The following is a 23,178-nucleotide window of genomic DNA, read 5'->3' on the forward strand; positions in this document are numbered from 1 at the left end:
TGGCTCCTCTGGGCTGGAGATTGGAGGCCACCATCTTCATTCCCGTCCTCCAAAGCTCTATGGAAAGTGTTCAGGAAACAAAAGCTACCAAGAGCAAACCCAGCAGATTACATAGGCTGACCCCTGGCAAGGGAGGTGCAATTCTGCCTCAGGCAAAGACATTTGAGAATAACTGCAACAGGCTCCTCCCCCGGAAGATGAGTAAGAACATCCAGCCAAGACCAAGTTCACCAGTCAATGAGAACTGTGGAACTTCAGAGCTAGGGGAAAGCAACACATAGAATACACAGCTTTTTTCCCATGATCCTCTAGTCTTTCAAAGTTAAATTTTTTTAATTTTATTTTTTTCTTATTCTATTTTTTAAAATTTTTTCTCTTTCCTATTTTAATGTTTTTTAACTATTTTATCTTACCAATTCTTTTTTAAAACTCTTTTTAAATTTTCATTGTTAGAGTCATATTTTAACCCTTCATTTTATTTAACCATGTTTTTTGTATACATATAGTCATTTTTACTTTAAAATTTTGGGATACAATTGCTTCTAATAGATAAAAATATACCCTGGATCTAGCACATACCTTTGTTCTAGTCTCCAGCCTGACCACATTCTTTGCTCATTTTTTTTTCTTTTTGTTTCAACCAACTTCTTATCCTATTAACTCCTTTTTTAGAATCTTTTAAAATTTTCATCCTTATGGTCATATTCCATCCCTTCATCATGTTTACCCTTATTTTTGTATATATATAAGTTTTTCTTTCTTTAAAATTGTGGGAGGTAGTTTCTTCTAACAGACCAAAATACACCCAAAATCAAATGTGTGACTCTGATCTAGTCACCAGTCTAATATATATTTTTTTTTCTTTTTTTCTCCCTTTCTTCTACCCCCAGTTTCAGGTCTCCTCTGATTTGATTAGTGTATATTTTTATGGGGTCATTGCTACCCTTTTAATATTTTGTTCTCTCATTGATCTATTCTTATCTGGATAAAATGACAAGGCAGAAAAACTCACCACAAAAAAAGAACAAGAGGCAGTACCAATGGCTAGGGATTAATCAATATGGATATAAGTAATATGTCAGAATTACAGTTCAGAATAACGATTATCAAGGTGTTAGCTGAGCTCAAAAAAAAAGCATGGAAGAGATTAGAGAATCCCTTTCTAGAGAAATAAAAGAACTAAAATCTAAACAAGTTGAAATCAAAAGAGCTATTAATGAGGTGCAATGAAAATTAGAGGCTCTTTCTGCTGTGATAAATGAGATAGAAGAGAGAATTAGTGATATAGAAGACCAACTGATGGAGAATGAAGAAGTTGAGCAAAAGAGAGAAAAACAACTACTGGACCACGAAGGGAGAATGCAAGAGATAAGTGATACCATAAGATGAAACAATATTAGAATAACTAACTGGGATCCCAGAAGAAGGGGGGCAAGGAGGTATATTGGAGCAAAGTATAGTAGTAAATTTCCCTAATCTGGCAAAAGGAACAAGCATCAAAATCCAGGAGACACAGAGAACTCTCCTCAAAATCAATAAAAATAGGTCATCATCCCATCATCTAATAGTAAAACTTACAAGTCTCAGTGACAAAGAGAAAATCCTGAAAGCAGCTCAGGATAAGAGGTCTGTAACATACAATTTTAGAAATATTAGATTGGCAGTAGATCTATCCAGAGAGACCTGGCATGCCAGAAAGGACAGGCATGATATATTCAGAGCACTAAATGAGAAAAATATACAGTCAAAAATACTATATCCAGCTAGGCTATCACTGAAAATAGAAGGAGAGATAAAAAGCTTCCAGGACAAACAAAAATTAAAAGAATTTGCAAATACCAAAGCAGCTCTACAGGAAATATTGAAAGGGGGCCTCTAAGCAAACAGAGAGCCCAAAAGTAAAATAGACCAGAAAAGAACAGAGACAATATACAGTAGCAGTCACCTCACAGGCAATACAATGCCACTAAATTCATATCTTTCAATAGTTACCCTGAATGTAAATGGGCTAAATGCCCCAATAAGAAGACACAGAGTATCAGAATGGATTAAAAAAAAAAAGACCCACTAATATGCTGTCTGCAAGAAATTCATTTTAAACTCAAAGACACCTCCGCATTTAAAGTGAGGGGGTGGAAAACCATTTACCATGCTAATGGACATCAAAAGAGAGCTGGGTGGCTATCCTTATATCAGATAAATTAGATCTTAAGCCAAAGACTCTAATAAGAGATGAGGAAGGACACTATATCATACTTAAAGTGTCTGTCCAACAAGAAGATCTAACAATTTTAAATATCCATGCCCCTAACATGGGAGCAGCCAATTATATAAACCAACAAATAACAAAATCAAAGAAACACATCAACAGTAATATAATAACAGTAGGGTACTTTAATATCCCCCTCACTGAAATGGACAGCTCATCTAAGCAAAAGATCAAGAAGAAAATAAAGGCATTAAATGACACACTGGACCAGATGGACATCACAGATATATTCAGAACATGCCACCCCAAAGCAACAGAATACACATTCTTCTCTAGTGCACATGGAACATTCTCCAGAATAGATCACATCCTGGGTCACAAATCAAGTCTCAACCAATACTAAATGATTGAGCTCATTCCCTGCATATTCTCAGACCACAATGCTCTGAAACTAGAACTCAATCACAACAAGAAAGTTGAAAGAACTCAAACACATGGAAGTTAAAGAGCATCCTTCTAAAGAATGAATGGGTAAACAAGGAAATTAAAGAATAATTTTAAAAATTCACAGAAACAAATGAAAATGAAAACATTAACTCTTCAAAATCTTTGGGACACAGCAAAGGTGGTCCTGGGAGGAAAGTATATAGCAATATAAGCCTTTCTCAAGACACAAGAAAGGTCTCAAATATATGACCTAACCGTACACCTAAAGGAGCTGGAGAAAGAACAGCAAAGAAACCCTAAAACCACTAGGATAAGAGGAAATAATAAAGATCAGAACAGAAATCATGAAATAGAAACCAAAAGAACAGTAAAACAAATCAATGAAACTAGGAGATGGTTCTTTGAAAGAATTAATAAGATTGATAAACCCCTGGCCAGACTTCTCAAAAAGAAAAGAGAAAGTACCCAAATTAATAAAATCATGAATGAAAGGAAAGATCATAACCAACACCAAAGAAATACAAATAATTATAAGAATGTATTATGAGCAACTATACGCCAGCAAATTTGAAAATCTGGAAGAAATGGGTGCATTCCTAGAGACATATAAACTGAACCAGGAATAAATGGAAAACCTGAATAGACCCATAACCAGTAAGGAAATTGAAGCAGTCATCAAAAATCTCCCAAGAAACAAGAGCCCAGGGGCCCAGACAGGAAGCCCAGACAGCTTCCCAGGGGAATTCTACCAAACATTTAAAAAAGAAGTAATACCTATTCTCCTGAAACTGTTTCAAAAAATAGAAATGGAAGGAAAACTTCCAAACTCATTTTATGAGGCCAGCATTACCTGATCCCAAAACCAGACAAAGGCCCCATCAAAAACGAGAATTACAGACCAATATCCTTGATGAACATGGGTGCAAAAATTCTCAACAAAATACTAGCCAATAGGATCCAACAGTATATTAGAAAGATTATTCATCACGACCAAGTGGCATTTGTTCCTGAGCTGCAAAGTTTGGTTCAACATTTGCAATCAATCAATGTGATTTAATACATTAATAAAAGAAAGAAAAAGAACTATATAATACTCTCAATAGATGCTGAAAAAGCATTTGACAAAGTACAGCATCTTTCTCCATCAAAACTCTTCAAAGTGTAGGGATAGAGGGTACATACCTCAATATCATCAAAGCCATCTATGAAAAACCCACAGCAAATATCATTCTCAATGGGGAAAAACTGAGAACTTTTCCCCTAAAGTCAGGAACACGGGAGGGATGTCCACTATCATCACTGTCATTCAACATAGTACTAGAAGTTTTAGCCTCAGCAATCAGACAACAATAAGAAATAAAAGGCATCCGAATCAGCAAAGAAGAGTCAAACTCTCACTCTTTGCAGATGATTTGATACTTTATGTGGAAAACCCAAAAGATTCCACTCCAAAACTGCTAGAACTCACACAGGAATTCAGTAATGTGTTAGGATATAAAATCAATGCACAGAAATCAGTTGTGTTTCTATACACCAACAGCAAGACAGAAGAAAGAGAAATTAAGGAATCGATCCCATTTACAATTGCACCCAAAACCATAAGATACCTAGGAATAATCCTAAATAAGAGGCAAAGAATCTGTACTCAGAAAACTATAAAGTACTCATGAAAGAAATTGAGGAGGACACAAAGAAATAGAAAACTGTTCCATGCTCATGGATTGGAAGAACAAATATTATGAAAATGTCTATGCTACCTAAAGCAATCTACACATTTAATGCAATCCCTATCAAAATACCATCAATTTTTTTCAAAGAAATGGAACAAATAATCCTAAAATTTATATGGAACCAGAAAAGACCCCAAATAGCCAGAGGAATGTTGAAAAAGAAGTTGGTGGCATCACAGTCTCAGATTTCAAGCTCTATTATAAAGCTGTAATCATCAAGACAGTATGGTACTGGCACAAAAACAGACACATAGACCATGGAACAGAACAGAGAGCCCATAAATGGCCTCAACTCTATGGCCAACTAATCTTCGACAAAGCAGTAAAGAATATCCAATGGAGAAAAGATAGTCTTTTCAACAAATGGTGTTGGGAAAATTGGACAGCCACATGCAGAAGAATGAAACCATTTCCTTACACCACATACAAAAATAGACTCAAAATGGATGAAAGACCTCACTGTGAGACAGGAATCCATCAAAATCCTTGAGGAGAACACAGGCAGCAACCTCTTGACCTTAGCCACAGAAACTTCTGTCTAGAAACATCACCAAAGGCAAGGGAAGCAAGGCAAAAATGAACTCTTGGGACTTCATCAAGATCAAAAGCTTTTACACAGCAAAGAAAAAAAGTCAACAAAACCAAAAGACAACGTACAGAATGGGAGAAGATATTTGCAAATGACATATCAGATAAAGAGCTAGTATCCAACAACTATAAAGAACTTACCAAACTCAACATCCAAAGAACAAATAATCCAATCAAGAAATGAGCAAAAGACATGAACAGACATTTCCGTAAAGAAGACATCCAAATGGCCAACAGACACATGAAAAAGTGCTCAGCACCACTTGGCATCAGGAAAATACAAATGAAAACCACATGAGTCAGAATCACTAAAATTAACGAGTCAGGAAATAAACAGGTGTTGATGAGGATGCAGAGAAAGGGGAACCCTCATACACTGTTGGTGGGAATGCAAGCTGGGGCAACCACTCTGGAAAACAGCATGGAGGTTCCTCAAAAAGTTGAAAATAGAGCTACCCTACAACCTGGCAATTGCACTTCTGGGCATTTACCCGAAAGATACAAATGTAATGATCCGGAAGGGCATGTGCACCCCAATGTTTATAGCAGCAATGTCCACAATAGCCAAACTATGGAAAGAACCTAGATGTCCATCAACAGTTGAATGGATAAAGAAGATGGGACATATATATACAATGGAATACTATGCAGCCATCAAAAGAAATGAATCTTGCCATTTGCAATGACGTGGATGGAACTAGAGGGCATTATGCTAAGAGAAATAAGTCAATCAGAGAAAGACAATTATCATATGATATCTCTGATAGGAGGAATTTGAGAGGCAGGGTGGGGAGTCATGGGGGTAGGGAGAGAGAAAAATGAAACAAGATGGGAGTGGGAAGGGAGACCAACCATAAGAGTCTCTTAATCTCACGAAACAAACTGAGGGTTGATGGATGGGGGAGGAGGGATAGGGTGGCTGGGTTATGGACATTGGGGAGGGTATGTGCTATGGTTAGGTCTGTGAATTGTGTAAGACTGATGATTCACAGACCAGTACCCCTGAAGAAATAATACATTATATGTTAATTAAAAAAAAAAAAAGAAAAACAACTGAGGCAAGCCCCTCCATCAGCAAAAAGACTACAATTCACTGAAATCTCAGATGATGGTTAGCATTTTTTAACAATAAAGTATTTTTAATTCAGTTATGTACATTTTATATGCACTGGGAAACCAAAAACTCATTTCACTCACTTTTTTAAAAAGATTTTATTTATTTATTTGACAGAGAAAGAGAGATATCGAGAACAGGAACACAAGCAGGGGGAGTGGGAAAGGGAGAAGCAGGGCTCCCACCGAGAAGGGAGTCCAGTGCAGGGCTCGATCCCAGAACCCTGGGATCATGACCTGAGCTGAAGGCAGACACTTAATGACTGAGCCAGCCAGGCGCCCTCATCTCACTCACTTTATTGCAAAACTCACTTTATTGTGGTGGCCTGAACTGAGCCCACAATATCTCCAAAATATGCCTATAAATGTTTCAGAGAAACTTCCTTTAATATTTCTGTGTGCTTATATCAATGAAATTCCCTGGGGTATATATCTAGAAATGAAAGTACTGGATTGAAGTACATATTAATCTTTAAGATATACTACATATTATCAAAGTTCTTTAAAAACTGACCATATTAATATATGTTCCCATCAAAAGAGTTAGAAAATTTCCTTTGTTCCAGACCATTGGCAAGATTTGGTATTGTCAGGTTTTATATTTTTTTTTCCAAAACAGGTGGTTGTAAAAGGTATCATATTGGTGACTTTTGTTATTCTGGTCACCATTTTTTATAAGACTAAATATCTCAAAGTGTCTAAGTATACAATCATGCTATTTACAAATAGGAATATTTGGTCTCTTTTTTTCTGATTCTCATGCTGTTTTTTCCCCCTTATCTTATTAGATTGGCTGGCATGACCAATATTATGACTAGAAGTAATGATAGCAGGCAGCCTTATCTTATTCTAATCTTTAGTGGAAAAGCTTCTAAAATTTATCTATTATGCATAATTTCTGCAGCATATTTTTGATGATTACTTTTAATCAAATTAAGGAAGTTCCCATCTATTTTAATTTTTATAATGAATGAGGGCTAAATCTCACTGTGCAGTTTTCTACGTCCATTGAGATAATTGTGTGGGTTCTCCTTTTCCTTCTCCTTCTCCTCATCCTCCCTCTTCTCCTCATCCTCCTCCTCCTTCTTCATCTTCATCCTTTTATCTGTTAATGTGATATGACCCAGTTAATAGATTTTCTGCACTTGAATTCCTAGGATAAGACCCTCCTACCCAGTCCCCATGTATCTTTCTACATGCTGCTGGAACCAAAATGCTAGCGTTCTTTTCAGAATTTTTGCATCAGTATTTCCAAATGATACTACTCAATGACTTTATTCTTTTGTTGTTCCTTAGTCCAACTTCATTATCAAGACATTTACTATTCTCTCAAACACTCTGTGAAACAGAAAATTAAGTAAAGTTTGTCTTTAGATTCTGTAGAGCAATATAATATATTGTCTTTTGAATGAAACAATACAATTTTTAAATATCTTTTTATTTCATACAAAATATTTTTAGTTGTCTACCCAATATCATCCTCCCTTTTTTTTTCTTACTGAGAGACCCCTAATTTGTTGGAAGTTGAGATATATATATATATGAGTATATAACACACACATATATATATATATATATATATACACACACATACATATTTTCATACACACACATATATACACACACTATATATATACACATATATGCATATATTACATTATGTACATATATATACTATGTATACACACATATGCCGTATATATGTATATATATTTGTTTTGTCACATAAGTTTTGACTAAATAATAATAACGTATTTTAGTATATAAGCATTTACTCCCTCACCCTCCCTAACACTTTCCAGTTGCCTCCCTCTGCCCTTCCCACCATCACTGTACACATCTTAGTCCACATCCTGTTCTCATGTGTATATTTCAGAGCTCCTGCTCCACTGGAATAGCAAAGATGATGCAAATCCAGGCATGGAGTCAGAAGGCCATCTAGCCCAGTTTGGGCTCATGAAGCTGTTTACCTGCCAAGCCAGGATGAGAGCTTTAATGAAGATACAGCCGGAGCAACAAGTCAAAGCCATTTTTTTCGGGTTCCTTTGTGGGCATAAGAGTCCCAAAACAAACCTTGGTTTTAGGTTATGGGTCTAGCTCAGAACTTTTCATCCAATTTCCCCATAGGAGCCTAGAACCTGAATGCTGATTCCATGGCAATCAACCCTGCTCATGGCTTGGGTTTCTATTTTATTTTTTTGCCTTAGAATGTTTATCCTATTTTGGAGCTCAGTCATATTTTCTATCTCTTTCTACATTTTCTCAATTATTTCTGCGGGTGTGAAACAAAAGGGCTGAGTCTAATGGTAAACTTAGTGTCATCTCTACAGGAAGTGATTTTCAAACATTCCTAAGAATAAACACAGCATTAAAATTCTTATCAATGCTCAGATTCCTAACATAGTGTGGGAAATTGTTCATTTTCTTCTAGAAATCTATTTAAGTATTCACCTGTCCTGAAGGGCAGGAGAATTTGCAGTACTCATCACCAAGCAAGATGTTATGACTAATCATTCTAGTAAGCTTATTTCCTTTAATAAATAAGCTACATATTACTGCACATTGAAATATTCAGCAATTATGCAATGTGAAATAAAAGGAAAAAGTATTAGTTTCAAAACCCCAACCTTACAAATTAAAAAATGGTTCTTGGTCTGATGAAGGGTCAGAGAACTTGCCCAAGGAGCAGACGTTGGATGTACACACATGCACTGGGACCCACAGAAAGCACACAGAAGGGCGGCTTTGCTTCCAGTCCTGCCTACGAGACATCTCAAATTCATGCCCTCAATGCTCGAAAGACACAGCTTCCTTTTATATTACATTTCCCTGAAATTCTAAAGGATCTCTGGCTAATTCTGTCCAACCATTAAGATTAGGCTTCTATTCGGCAAGAGTTTGGGAACACAAAAGTATTCATTTTCAAGTAAAGTTTATAAGTTTATAAACCTAAGAAGGATCTTAGGTTGGAAATAACACCTGTTTCAGAAATGAGTATAAGTATTGTGCACTATTTTCAAATCAAATGGGAATTTGTTCTGATTACAGAGTTTGGAGCCATCAGTATGCTTAAATAGAGATTGTCTAGTCCAGTTTCTTTCCTGTATAAATGAACAAACTACGGGCTGAGGCAGTGACAGCACTTCACACTATGGGTCAGAACGCTATGTCCTGATATCCAGCCCATCACTCCTTCCATGTTACTCATCAGCCTTCTCCATTCTTAAGAAAGTAACTAAGATAATGTCATCAGGATTAAGCTGTATTGCTTTCACAGAGATGGCAGGGCAATGCCCCAGGAAATGTGGTCGGTAGGCTGAGTTCCCAAAGTATGTGACCTTTAAAGCTTGAGGCACCCAGGAATTAAGAATGCCACCTCATGTGTTACAAAGGTGGCAATCAGCAGCCTGGCCTTCCACCTTTCCCCTCCTTTTTGGAGAGCTGAAGTTTCCCTCCAGTTTCTCCAGCTACTTAGCTAGATAACTATTTGACAACGTGCACTTTGAAATATCTTCTTTTAGACACCTACTCTTGGGATTTCCCTTCTGATGAAATAACTCTGTCTAGCTTTCAAGCCTACTACCAGGGGTAAGAAAAAGGATAGTTGTTTCTCTTCAACTTGTTGGTATGGTGCCTTAATTTAATGCTTTATTTTAAATGTACAGATACAACCTATTTTTCTAGCTGCAATGGAATCATTACACTGCCTTACTGAAAGGCTGTTTTAACACAACCATTACTAAAAATAATTATAGGCAGTGCCTTGCAATAGCCACTCCCTCAAATACCCAGGACCAAAACTATACACATTGATGCGTATTAGGAGTTCAAATTTATTTTGCCACTCAGTACCTACAGAGAAAAAGAAAGCCACAGGGTAAAAATATGTGTTCATTTTTAACCATTTCAGAATCGCTGTCTTAAAATATTTACAAAATCAAAGATATTATTAAGGTCACAACCAGATTCTGAGTATACATACATTTGGGGAAAGAATTAGCTATGCTTAGGGGTATGAGCATTAGTTTACTAATATGGGAAGGAGTTGCCCTGGTGAAGGTCCACTCTGAGACCTGAATTTTTCACTTTGATTTATTACATGGTCATATTTAGCTGGTTTTCATTCCAAATTATCTGGACAACTGCCAAATTTCTACCTTGATTCTCTGTGTAACAATATTCTGCACGAGACATATAAGATGATGTACTATTCTAAAACTTCAATATTTCAACTTCTAAAAACTTTAAAAAAATTCTTACATAATGTTAGAGGTTAGATTATTTTACAAATTGATCAATTCATACATCTTGTAAAGAAATATGGAAAAAATAATATCAGCTGCTAAAAATTTAAATTTCATAGTTAACAACTGGACTTCCACTTTAAAATATAATGTAGGGGATTTAGAATATAAAGTTAAGAACAAAAATTAAAAATAGAGTGAGCTTTGGAAGCTGTTAAGCGTCCTGGTGTGCCAGCAAACTTCATACTATGTATTGTACTTGAGGGATAGCTAAACCTAATTTATTTATGTCTTCATGAAATCTGCCTAAAAATCAGTCACAACAACCAATGAAATTAAGACAGTCAATGACAGTCTAGCAGTCTGTGCTAAAAATTCTTCCACACATGCCAAGAGAAACTCCCTATGAGAGAATTTCTAGGAAGCTGTTTCAAGACCTCTTGAAACATGTGACAAGACGTCACACTCAAATGGATATCCTCACCTTCTGTCTGTTATTGCTGTGGTGTCCTTTTAATCCCCTTAGCATCCTGCTGAAATGAAGTTTATAAACAGAAGTTTGGGAATGGATCAACACCAATACTGTCAAATATCTAAGTCTCCAGTTTAAATCCTTCAGTCTACTTCCACCTTCTGAATCTGCAATTCCTCTGTGTCCCTGTATCTCACAAAAGAAGTTTCACAGTTATGTTAGCTTCTAGGTTATCACCAGACTGTGTGTCTTTAAAAAATAATTTTTTCACTATTATCAGAAGTTAAAGACAATTAGAGTGACTTTTGCAGGCAAGTAAAGATGAAAACTTCTTCCCATTAAGATGTAATTGATACGTGCTCTTTGACTTAACTCTTTGTGTCCAAGCAGACAATCAGAGAATGTAAATTTCCTTCATTTACTCTCTTGTAAAAACATAGCAAGCCAAAATATTTAACACACCGCTATTCCAAATCTCTCTTTTTGCCATTTGTACATTATCATTTTGAAAGGTATGAATCATATGAATTTGTATAATGATATCTTTATACTAAGCATTTCCTAGAGACTCATTAAAAAGAACTTACTTCTAAAAGATGAATGTAGTATTAAATATATTTTTCAATCTTAGAACTGGCCATTGACATCAATAAGAACTTAAGAGAAAACTAAATTCAGAAAGTTGTGATTTCACCTAAGCTGAAGTTGATTTGTATGTAACATGAAAATAGTCTTTAAAATATGAAAGAGGAAATGTTTAATATTATAGTAATTAAATGTATGTCATAGTTACAAAGTAGTCTCCTCTATTCATTAGGATTGACCGTGGAGGTTTTTACTTGAAAACATTAAGAACTATTCTAAGTTTGTATGGAAATAATTGAATTTGAATTTGGGACACCTACATGGCTCAGGAGGTTAAGTGTCTGCCTTCAGCTCAGGTCATGATCCCAGGTTCTGGGATGGATCCCACATCAGGCTCTTAAAAAAAAAAAAAAAAAAAGGAAAGAAAAGAGTTGAATCCTCTTTGTCTTGGTTTTTCACTAAGTCCAACTGGAATTCCTCTACTTAGCTTTTTAGTGAGCTTTAGCCCAGAAATGTCTCTTTCTTTCTTTCTTTTTTTTAATAAAATCACCATTCAGATTCCCTATTAGTTACCAGTGTATCAATGTTAAATAATACACTGTGCCCCCAAAAACCTGACGTTCACAGACATCTTTTCAACTAATATTGTAAAAAAAATCTTGTTAGCTGCTCTCAAATTCCAAACACATCTCTGCTCTGTAAAACAGGCCAGGATGGGTTTAGGGGTTAAACAAAAGCCTGAGATTACTACTGTGTTCATCTCCTTTGGTTGGCAGCATAAGGCAACATAAAATGCCAACAGTCAATGATCCAAATAAATCATGGGTGAGGGAGGGCCTGGGATGGCTGCAGATCAGTTCTCCAAATTTGTTCTATTCTGACATCCTTCCTTTAAAGTTGCTTCTTTGCAGTTTTCAGAATAAGATGACACAGGTGGATGGAAAAATTCTGAAGGTATTGAAGTCAATTCGCTTAGGAAAATGATAGACAATCCTCCTGAAGACAAAATAAAGTATTTCATTGTGATATCTTGAAACATGTAATCATTCAAAAGCAATTAACTTCACTTGTTAACTTCAAGAGTAAAGGCACCTTTTATTTTCACAGTTCTAGATATTGTTAGAATTGCACACTAGTGGAAAAAAAAAGAATCGAACCCTAAAATGGGATACCAAAAGGAAATTTTGGTGGAATTAACTACTTTCATTTGGCAAATGCTCAATAAATTGCCATGAAGCTATCATAAGTGGAAGTCATTTCTAAAAGAATATTCATTTCTAAAAGATATTCCCTCTGCCCCTTTAGGATGTTAAAAGGCAGTTAGATAGCTGTCATGGTAATAGTGGACCTTTCTGAGAATGTTGATACATTTGTCAGGAGAGCCAAATTCAGGGACATATAACTGTCTGTGTGTAGTCTCTTCTAAAATAACTGGAGGAAAGAGAGAGAGGGGAAGGAAGGAAGAGAATTTCCTCCCCAGTTTTCCGTAGTCCATTTCCAAGGCTCTGAATCAAAATATCCCAACTTCGTTGAGTTCAAGTCCTGGTGGTTTGTCACTTCTTTGATGAGTTCATGTCCTGGTGGTTTGAAGGTCTGGGAGAGTAGAGGAGGCAGAGGGGATTAAATTTAGTTTTACTTTCCTACTTCAGCATGTAACCAAGACACAATCTCCTCTGATAGAGAAATACCACCTTTGTGTAAAGGACAGCTTTCCAGGTACACGAAAAAAACTGACCTTGCTCCAATCAGTGGGCTTACTGTAAAGCTTCCGACTCTTCATTTTTCTCCCCTACCTTGGATTTGGGAAGAAGCAACTCTTTTCCTCAATAAATTCAAATCGATGTTTACTGGCCCCAATTCCCTGTGTTCCTTTAAACTCCTGAGCAACCAGTAGCCTTACTTAGCTTGAGCAAGGTTTTCAAAAACTGGTTCAAGTACGGGAGATTGAGAAATGTGAAAAGAAAGCAGCCTTAGGCAACTGGCATAACATTCGCTTCATTGTCTTTGTTGGAAACGTGGGATGTCACCGCTCCTGTAATCCTCTTCAAACATAACTACCATTTTGCTGAACCTCGCTGGATGCGAAGAGGTTGTCGTTATTTTCTCCTGAATTTGTGGGAAAACCAAAGTTCCCCTGGTCCCATTGTCAAAGTCAAGTAAAAATACCAAAATGATGGGTACGGGGGATAGGAGGTACCCCCTGGAAGGTGAGCCAGGACAAGAATGGAGATGCCCAGCCCTCTCTAGGCGTGCGATCAGGCACTCACGTCCCAGCGATTTAACCACGCGGTACTGCGGGCCGCCTGCAACCACGCGGTACTGCGGGCCGCCTGCCACCACGCGGAGCCTGGGTAGCGCGGAAAGGAGTGCGCTGCGGCGAAGGACGCTCAGTCCCCCCGGAGATGCTCTAGCTGGAGGAAGCCAAAGTAGAAACTCTGTGTCCACAGATAGACAGAGGTCCTGTGCAGAAGGGGAGAGTGTGACCCTCTGTAGTCGCGCCAACTGGCCGTGATCTGTCGTGGGCGCGGCGGCTGCGTGGGCACCTCGGCTCCCGCTCAGAGCTGACTCCGGGAGCGCGGACCCGCGGAGCCTGAACCAGGTGCGGGGCAGGACGGAGCGGCCCTTCGCAGCTCCCGCGCGTCTAGGCGGCGAGGAAGACTCGGACCTACACGACCACTTCCCTCCTCCAGGAGAGCACACTGCGGCTCTTTGGATGAAGGTTCGCTCTTTAGCCTCCAGAGAAAACAAAGGCGACTCCTCCGAAACACCCTGGGCGGGAGGGTTGAGTTGGGGGCGGGAAGGGTGTTCTGCTCCACCCGTGCACCTAGATCGCCAAAGGCTCTAGGAGCCCGCCCAGCTCAGCAGGAGGCAATCTGGACCCTAAAAAGGCTTGCGTAAAACTGGATTGAGTGGTGTCTTTGTTTTGTTTTGTTTTCATTTATTTTTTTTAAAAGATTTTATTTATTTATTTGACAGAGAGAGAGATCACAAGTAGATGGAGAGGCAGGCAGAGAGAGAGAGAGAGAGAGAGAAGGAAGCAGGCTCCCTGCTGAGCAGTGAGCCTGATGCGGGACTCGATCCCAAGACCCTGAGATCATGACCTGAGCCGAAGGCAGCGGCTTAACCCACTGAGCCACCCAGGCGCCCCTGTTTTCATTTATTTTAACTTTCTTTAAAGTCGACATTGTACTTAAACTCTTCGGTCGCTTAGGACACCGCACCATTTATAAAACGAACTGAGACTTGGAGCCGTTACGCATTTATTACTCGGGCAAAACCAAAACCTCAACCTGAAAACAATTTGGCATAAATATTCACTTTTTGAAGACAAATATATCTTTAAGGGTTCATTTGTTGGCAGTTTTACATCCTGGGAATCGATGTCAGAATTTTTGTTGTTTTTAAACTGGGTAATAACTGGAGTTCGTGATGCACGCTGCCTCTTCCTTGGTTCTGGGCTCTCAGTGTTCCCAAGTTCTGCCCCCGCCGCCCTCTCAAGTCAGGCCCACCACTACTCCTGTAATGCCCTTTCCACCCCCTGATCCAGCCACACCGACAGTGTTGTCTCGATTCATCCCTAAACTTACGGGACGGAGGACTCCACTGTGAAACCCTGCTCTCCAGGGGCTGTGTTGGGAGTGGGGAGTGCTTCGGGAAGGATGAAGAGCGTCGCAGGAAGCCCTTTCGAGCCAGGAGAGCTCTCGGCAGGAAAGAGAACAGCGATGTACGTTTCACAATTGAAACGCAACGTTTCAACCGTCTAAAATAAAACATAAAATCGCAGGTCCCGTTTTACCGGTTGAAGAGGCAGCCAAAGTCCTCTCTGACTTCCTGCATTCCCTAATGACTCCTCTTTCAGTCAATAAGCCCTCGTCCCAAAAAGTTGCGGTAGCTTAAAAGGACTTCAGGCCGTGGAGACCCGGGGCTGCAAGGGATTGGGTAGGGCTTCCTGGACTCCTCGAAAGCAACTCTCACCGGGAGCCACCGGAGGCAAGGAGCGAACAGCGCCGACGGAGCGAGTTTGGGTGGAGGACTTCCAAGAGAAAGTGTCAGGATGGAACGCTAAAGAGGCAGGAGGGACCGACCCCAGTGAACGGAATTGAGGTGTGGAGGCTGGCGGCGGGCGGGCGGGCTGGGTCCGAGGAGGCGCATCAGGGCGGTCATTACCCGCTTCAGCCATTGCCATTTCCCCCGCAGAGGAAGCTCCTCCGCGCCCGGCAGGAGTCTCCCGACTCCCTTGACTTCCTGTCTGAGGTGACACGGATACCCTAGGGGATTCCTGGGGAGCGCGCTGTTCCTCCCGGCCCTCACTAGAAGCCGAGAGCAGATAATCTGCGCCACCTGGCCACCCCCGGACTCACACACTCTCAACCCTCCAGTCTGAGGCCGGGGCTCTCCCACGGGACCTTTGCCACCACGCATCAAACTTCTTTCTCCCCCCAAGTGCGAGAACCCCCACTTTCCCTCTCCTGCACTCCTCCCTCCCTCTCTGCCTTTTCTGTCTCTGTCTTGGTTTGCTTCCCTGTCCAGCTTTAGCCAGGGAATCCTGCTTCTCTCGGTGCGAAGCCTCAGGGCTCAGGCTCGGAGTTGAGCAGTTCACCGCACCCTTGACTACCAGCTCGCCGCGGGGCAGCCGGGGGAAACACGCCGGTAGCCCCTCGGGCCCAGTCCCTGGCTCCCCATTGGCCCCCCGGTCCCCGCCCCCTCCGCGGCCGGGAGTGGCGTCAGCACGCCAGTCCAGCGTGGGGTTTAAATGCCCACTAGCGGGAGCCCGGGCGCTTCCATCCCGGAGCGCGGTCTGGGTTGAAATTGCCGGGGTGGGAGGGGAGCCTGCAAGCAGGATCCCGAGCCGGTGAGCGCGCTGGCCACCGCTCCGCCGCCGATGACTCCGGAGCTCGGGTCCAGGCGCCGCCCAGGCAGCATCACTGCGTTCCACCGACCCAGAGTTGATGAAAAAACACTTAGCCGTCTTCGCAGCGGGGAGCCATGAGCTGTCTGGATGTTATGTACCAAGTCTATGGTCCTCCGCAGCCTTACTTTGCAGCCGCCTACACCCCCTACCACCAGGTAAGTGTCTCTCCCGGGGCCGGGACGTTGGAGACGGGTGGCGCGCCCCTGCTTCCTGGAGCACCGCCTGCATCCCGGGGTCCAGGGCACCTCCGCACTGGTCCGGGGCGTCCTACCAGCGGCGGGAGCCCCTGGGATGCGGTGATTGCCGGCGCTGCCACACGATAGGTTGAGCTAACCCTTAGCTTGTCCACTTGCTCTCTCGGGAAGGCAGCTAAACCCTGCTAATGCGTGCCCGGTGCTTCCGGGGAACGATCACACGAGGATCGCGCGAGCGATCTGTCGGACTCCACAGATTCTTCGGTGCGGGCGAGGGGAGATGAGAGCAAAGCTCGCGCGGGGAAAACCTAACTTTGGTCTCAAAGGTGAGAGTGACGAGAACAAAAGCAAAGACCGGTCTCTTTCTGTCTAAAATACGAAGGCCTGCGTTTTCACCCCTGCAAGTTTATCTAAGGAGTAACATTTTTCCCGTTTGAATTCTCAAGGGATCAGGTCAATTAATTCCGGAAACAGAGAATTCGTTACAAAGAGAACTGCGTGAAAGCGTGGGTTTTATAATCTTTGCGCTGCAAAGTTCTGGGGATTATTATTGGGGTGCAATTGACTTGGCGGGTGCGAGCGTCGGAGATAGTATTTCGCCTTTCTAGAGCCTGAGTGGCTGCATCAGGCTCTCCTGTCGTCCACAAACCCACCTGTAAGAAGACCCCTTTACCCCGTTTCGGCGAACTCTAGAAGTTTCGATTAATTATTTCAATTCCTCTCTTCTCCGGGCTGAGTCTGGTAGACCAGTTTTTCTTTCCGCGTCTCAGCCGGTATTGTCGAAACTGAAGACCGTAGTCCAGTAAGAGAATAAGATCACACACCCAGGGAGACTTAGGAGTCGGAAGCAGGTTCCAAAGTGAGGGCCTGACTCCTCCTGTTCAAGAGAGACTGAAATACATCCCACCCTCCCTCCAACCCTCCAAGTTTTTGCCAATTTTGACTGCGAATTCAGAATGTCCCTTCGAAAATTTCCTGATGCATTAATGATGGCAGGTGTAGGTTTTGCTTTTTGCCTTTTCTTTTTAACCCCCTGCCCCTTTTAAACTTTCCATCTAGGACTTTGTTTAGTCTCACAATGTTAATTTAGGGAATCATCAGAGTCCCTCATTATAAGCCAAGCGGGGAATGTGGTGGAACTGGCGATATTTACCACTAAGTAACTCCAGTCTTTTGGTTTCAGCGTCTGAGATGGCTCCTTCCCAGGCTGGCACTATTGCAAGGAGGAGAGATGGGTTGGTTTTCTGTTTGGTCCTTTCTCCTCCCTGACCCTGGACCAACCCAACCTATGCCATTCAGTTCTCTGCTCATTTTTGTGTGATCAGCCGGCTTCAAGACCACCTCCGCCTGCATAAATGTCTTGACCCGGCATTCAGTCTATTGCCCATTTCTAAGAAAATATTTCAGCAGCTACATTTGGTTTTTAAAATTACTACAAGACAGCCACAATTTACCAATCCTTACAGCCAAGATCTTCTTTGTTCCTTGTTATTACTTGTTTCCTCAGTGTGCCCAGAGATGGTGAGGGTCGAAATGTTCATAGTCCACTGGTTTTTTTTCTTATTCAAAAGAAGAGCTCTTTAAAAACTGAGATAGACCTTTAAGTAGACAGTTTATGGGTGACCAAACAAATTTCAGCTTGCGTTTATTCACATGATCCATATCAGAATGTTACACCACATTTTTACCCCACTAGATTCTTTTCTAAATGGAACTATCTCTGACCTCTGTAGCAGTTCTTCCTTAACATTTCTGGCTGCAATGGAGTGGATTTTGGCATTTTCGTGCTCTCTCGGGACAATGCTTAAATCCTGCATCCTGTGCATCTGTCCTGGAATCTTAGGCAGGGGACAGTCAGGCCCTAACTGTACTTGGGTGCCCTTTATCCCTGGAGCCTGATTTAAAAAAATATATCTGTCCCGAGCCTGGCTCTGTGGTTAAACTCTGCTCCTATCCTGGCATCTTCTGGGACTTTTTCCCTAACATCTTCAGAGAACTTTCCCTGTGGCCTGGCAGCAAGTCTGGGGAGATGGAGACACCAAGAAGGGCAGATGGCTGCTCAAGGAGCACAGGGCTTAGGGCCTGGATGCCACTTTTCCCCCTGGATACCTTAGGGGTCTGAGGGAGTGAAGTGGGAACCCAATTTGCCATCTCTTTTGAAATTGACCTCTGTTCTTTCTCTCTTGGAGCAGAAACTAGCCTATTACTCCAAAATGCAGGAAGCCCAAGAGTGCACCGCCAGCCCCAGCAACAGCACGGGCAGTGGCAGCTCCTCCTTTTCCAGCCAAACTCCAGCCAGTATCAAAGAGGAAGAAGGCAGCCCAGAGAAAGAGCGCCCACCCGAGGCCGAGTACATCAACTCCCGCTGCGTCCTCTTCACCTATTTCCAGGGGGACATCAGCTCTGTGGTGGACGAGCACTTCAGTAGGGCCCTGAGCCAGCCTAGCAGCTATTCCCCGAGCTGTACAAGCAACAAAGCACCCAGGAGCTCCGGGCCCTGGCGGGGTGAGTGAAAGGCCCACTTCTAAGGGCAGATACAGAGCCCTCTAGGCCTGAGCCCACCTAGGAAAGGCAGCCAAAAGAATACTAGGTGTCAGAGAGGAGGTGAGGATGGGGCTTGTGGAGAGGGTAGGTAAAAGGAAGGAAGGGGGAAAAAATCTCTCCTTTGAAGAGGCAGAGCAGAGCAGTGACCTACAAAAACCACTAGCCTTAGAACTGAGAGACCTGCATTTTCCCGAGGGCCCTGCATATCCTAGCAATATGACCTTGGGCAAGTCTTTTAACCCTTTTGAGGTCACTCTATTTATCGGTCTCCAAAATTAGAATAATACTCACCCTCTTAACTGTACCTGGAGATAGCTGTCCGGCAAATAGAAAAATGTATGTAAAAGTGCTGTGGGAATGTGAAGCTTCCAGCATTGTCCCAAGCCACGAGGAAGGTCTTCACCTACAACAACCTCCAGGGTGCTTAGCAGTTCCTGAAAATTTGCCCAGAGGAAAAAGTCCTAGATTCCACTGGAAGCAAAACCTGCTGATGAATGTCTCTTAAAACGTATGTATGTATGCTTTTTGCCAGGCTTCAGCTGCTTAGCAAAACTTGATGCAGAAAATGTCTTTCAGTAAGCAAGTAAAGTACCAAAGAAATAAAAATTTAGGTACAGCCAAAACATCTCTAAGGGTTTTCCCCAAACACATCCCCTCTTTATTGTTCTACCCTTCTCACAAAGCACTGCTTTATCTAGCCTGGGACAATGATTTATTGGTCAAGTCAACTAAAGCTCCCTTCTATTCTGAAATCTCAATCTCCTTTTAGTCCCAGGGCAAGGGTGGGGGTAACTATTTTGGGGTAAGCTTTCTCACTAAACTTAATTTTTGATGTGTTGAACTAAGATGAGAAATGAGGATTTTGTAAAAAGAAAACAAATATTACATGGGGGGTGGGTGGGAAATGACAACCCTCACCCTCCCTTTTTCTCTTAAGAGTGTCTGACAGTTTGTGCCTAAGTAAGATCCCAAATCATTAGTCTGGAATACAGAACATTCTTTTTATTCTCCAGTTGCCTAAATATTTTTAACAGGAAGACTGTTTGCTACTTAGAATGCATTTTCAACACATTTTTAATTCTCTAGTATGTGGGACAGATGCCTTCCCTAGAGGAGGTCCTGGATCAAGCCCCCGGGCATTATATATCTTTTTTTCCCTCCCTTTTCACTAAACACAATAAATTTTATCTAAATGCTGTTGTTCTCTTAAAATGCTTCCCAGTGCTAGGGGTCAACAGTGATAACTGGCCATAAGAATTATTATTATTCCTGGCGTCCACACTTCAAGGGACAAATATTACTAATTAAAACTTTAAAGATCGTCCCTTTGTGTCCCTCTGCAAATAATACAACTGCTCCTTTAATATGTCCAGTTTATTCTTTCGCTTGAGTTCTTGGAAAAAAATATTTGAAAGAAGGTTTCTAGAAAGGAGGCTAATAATAGCAAGACTTTGAAATATGTCGATGGACTTCCAGTCTATCAGAGGCCTTGGAGGGGCGCATTTTCTGGAGCTGGGGAGGCTGAAACGCGAGAGCGGGTAGTGAAATCGCTAGGCGGCTGACCAAGAGTGAGAAGAGGTATCTTTAGCTTGGGAAGAGGATGCGGGCTGGGACATGGAGGCCGCGTCTACCCCGAGGCCGCCGGGGCAGAGCAACCTGGAGTCGGAGGAAGCTCCCTGCGCCCCAAAACTGGAACTGAAGGGAGTGTCTCTCCTTTCTTCCTCTCCCAGTCTGTCCTGGGGTTTCCGCACTGGAGACGCGTCTGCAAACTCCGAGGAAGCGGTCCTCCTTCCCAAAGGGTTTCCCCTATTTTGCGGTGCCTCAACCTCGTATTCGCAGGCTGCAGCACCTCCAGAAAGGCGCCGCCCCCGAGGCTGGGCTACAGGTCCTCTCCCCGCCGCTGCTTTCCCGCCGGGTGCCCGCCCGGCGCGTTCAGCTTTCCCGCCGTGCGGGGTTGGCGCTTCCATCTCCCCCGAGGTGACGCGCTCCTCTCTTCCTTTCCTCCCCTCCGCCTCGCCGGCCTGCAGACGGCTCCTTCCCGATGAGCCAGCGCAGCTTCCCCGCCTCCTTCTGGAACAGCGCGTACCAGGCACCGGTGCCCGCGCCGCTGGGCAGCCCGCTGGCCGCCGCGCACTCGGAGCTGCCCTTCGCCGCGGCTGACCCCTACTCACCGGCCGCGCTGCACAGTCATCTGCACCAGGGCGCGGCCGAGCCCTGGCACCACGCGCATCCGCACCACGCGCATCCGCACCCGCACCACCCGTATGCGCTGGGCAGCGCTCTTGGCGCCCAGGCTGCCGCCTACCCGCGGCCCGCCGCGGTGCACGAGGTCTACGCGCCGCACTTCGACCCGCGCTATGGGCCGCTGCTGATGCCCGCAGCCTCAGGGCGCGCGGCCCGCCTCGCGCCAGCCCCGGCGCCGGCGCCCGGCAGCCCGCCCTGTGAGCTCTCCGCCAAGGGCGAGCCGACCGGCGCCGCGTGGGCCGCGCCCGGAGGACCTTTCGCCAGCCCCGCGGGGGACGTGGCCCAGGGTCTGGGACTCAGCGTGGACTCAGGTAAGCGGGAAAGGGAGCTTGGTCTCCCCGGACCCCTCCTGCCCTATGTCCGACCCTGGGCTGAGCCCCGGATCCCCCTTAGTTCTCCTTGGAGACCCCAGTGAGCTTTTGGCCCAAAGGTCTGCATGTCAGGGTTGCGCTTCAGCAGGCAGATGACCCAGTGTCGTCGGTGTGGGCAGAAAGAGAAAGAAAGACACTGCCCTAACCTGGCTAGTAGATACAATAGAGGATTTCCCCCCCCAAATTTAAATAAGCAAGCAAGCAAGCAAACAGTTAAAACGGTTCTAGCTCTGCGCTGTTCAATTCTGTAAGCGCTAGCCACACGAACCTGTTGAGCGCTTCGAATGTGGCTAGGAAGAATTGGGATGTGCTGTACACGCAAACGACACACTGGATTTCAAAACTGTACAAGGAAAAAAATGTACAATTCATCTCACTGATATTTATGTTGACTGCATGTTGGAATACTTTCGACACATTGCGTATTGAACATATTGGGTTAAATAAAATATATTACTAAGATGAATTCTCACCTGGTTCTTTTTACTTTTTTTCCAATGTGGCTGCTAGAAAATTTAGAATTATGCCTGCTGCTCCCATTGTGTTTTTATTGGACAGCGCGGATCTAGAGTACCTAGAGCTAAAAGTGTAGTTCAAAATCTTTTACAGCTCGGGGGGTGGGGGCGTATTGTGTCCTAGTGACAATTTTAAGGAAAGAAAAATGTGCTTCTGATATCAAACTAATTGCCAAGTTAAATAGGTCTCTTAAAATGTAAAAATTAAAGAGAATGTGGTTTCAATGACTATATTGAGTTTCTGGCTTAATGAGTTGAATTTGAAAAGTACATTCTTCTGCTTCCTTTATTTTTAGGGCGTAACCAAAAAATGGTTTATACTATAAACATAATCATTGGCTTGTAGTCTTGCCCACGCGCCCTTTCTTCAGGTGAAGATTTGACATTTCTGTTGGCTTGGCTTTTACTTTCATTCACACCCTTTAAGTGAATTCTGTGACATTGACAATAAAACAGTGGTGTTTGTCTTTCTCTTTCCTTAAATACCTGTGCCTTCCTGCCCCCAACCCCTTCTCTGTCCCTCTCTATTTCTCCTCTCCCTCTTTCTCTCTCTTTCTTTTGTTTTCTCTCTGTTTTCAGGTTTCCAGCGTCAGGACAAAAGCAAGGATCTGCACTGGTTTTAGACTGCCCACCTTGTTCCCTGTAGGTCTCTGCCTAGCGCCAGTTGCTGATGCTCAGAGCTGAAATCGAGTGGGTTTGTAATGGCTTCTGATCTTGGTTTGCAGCTCGTCGTTATTCCCTCTGTGGCACATCCCTCCTGAGCTGATCTGATGGCCCCGGGTTTCCCCTTCCCTTTCCCTTCTGACCAGCCACGGAGGTTCAGCATCTGGACCTCTCACTTCATGGATGAGGATGTGGGGGAAGGCAGAGACTTCAGACATCTCCACGTGTTGGGAAAACCAAAACATGCATCTTCAGAAACTTTGTCTAACTATATTCCTTCTGCGGAAAGAGCAGATCCAAAGACTCTGACTCATGTTTAATGACTTTGGGGCAAATCACTGGAAATA

General features: G+C 42.9%; 1 protein-coding gene across 3 annotated transcripts; it reads left to right on the plus strand.

The window, feature by feature from the left end:
- Nucleotides 1-16,184: 16,184 nt before the first annotated feature.
- On the plus strand, nt 16,185-22,934 carry LOC111147870 (vestigial like family member 2). Of its 3 annotated transcripts, XM_022504135.1 has the most exons (4): nt 16,185-16,455; nt 18,687-18,999; nt 21,066-21,593; nt 22,894-22,934. In XM_022504135.1, exons 1-4 carry the CDS (start codon nt 16,375-16,377, stop codon nt 22,932-22,934), a joined length of 963 nt encoding a protein of 320 aa, XP_022359843.1. In that variant the 5' UTR covers nt 16,185-16,374. The 3 variants fall into 3 exon arrangements, with proteins under 3 accessions (XP_022359843.1, XP_022359842.1, XP_022359844.1); XM_022504134.1 differs by lacking the exon at nt 22,894-22,934 and having other exon boundaries at nt 21,066-21,697; XM_022504136.1 differs by lacking the exon at nt 21,066-21,593 and having other exon boundaries at nt 16,375-16,455.
- The last annotated feature ends 244 nt before the right edge of the window (nt 22,935-23,178 follow it).

The sequence above is a fragment of the Enhydra lutris genome, unplaced genomic scaffold, assembly GCF_002288905.1.
Source record: "Enhydra lutris kenyoni isolate GAN:26980312 unplaced genomic scaffold, ASM228890v2 scaffoldscaffold17, whole genome shotgun sequence".
Lineage (NCBI taxonomy): Eukaryota > Metazoa > Chordata > Mammalia > Carnivora > Mustelidae > Enhydra > Enhydra lutris.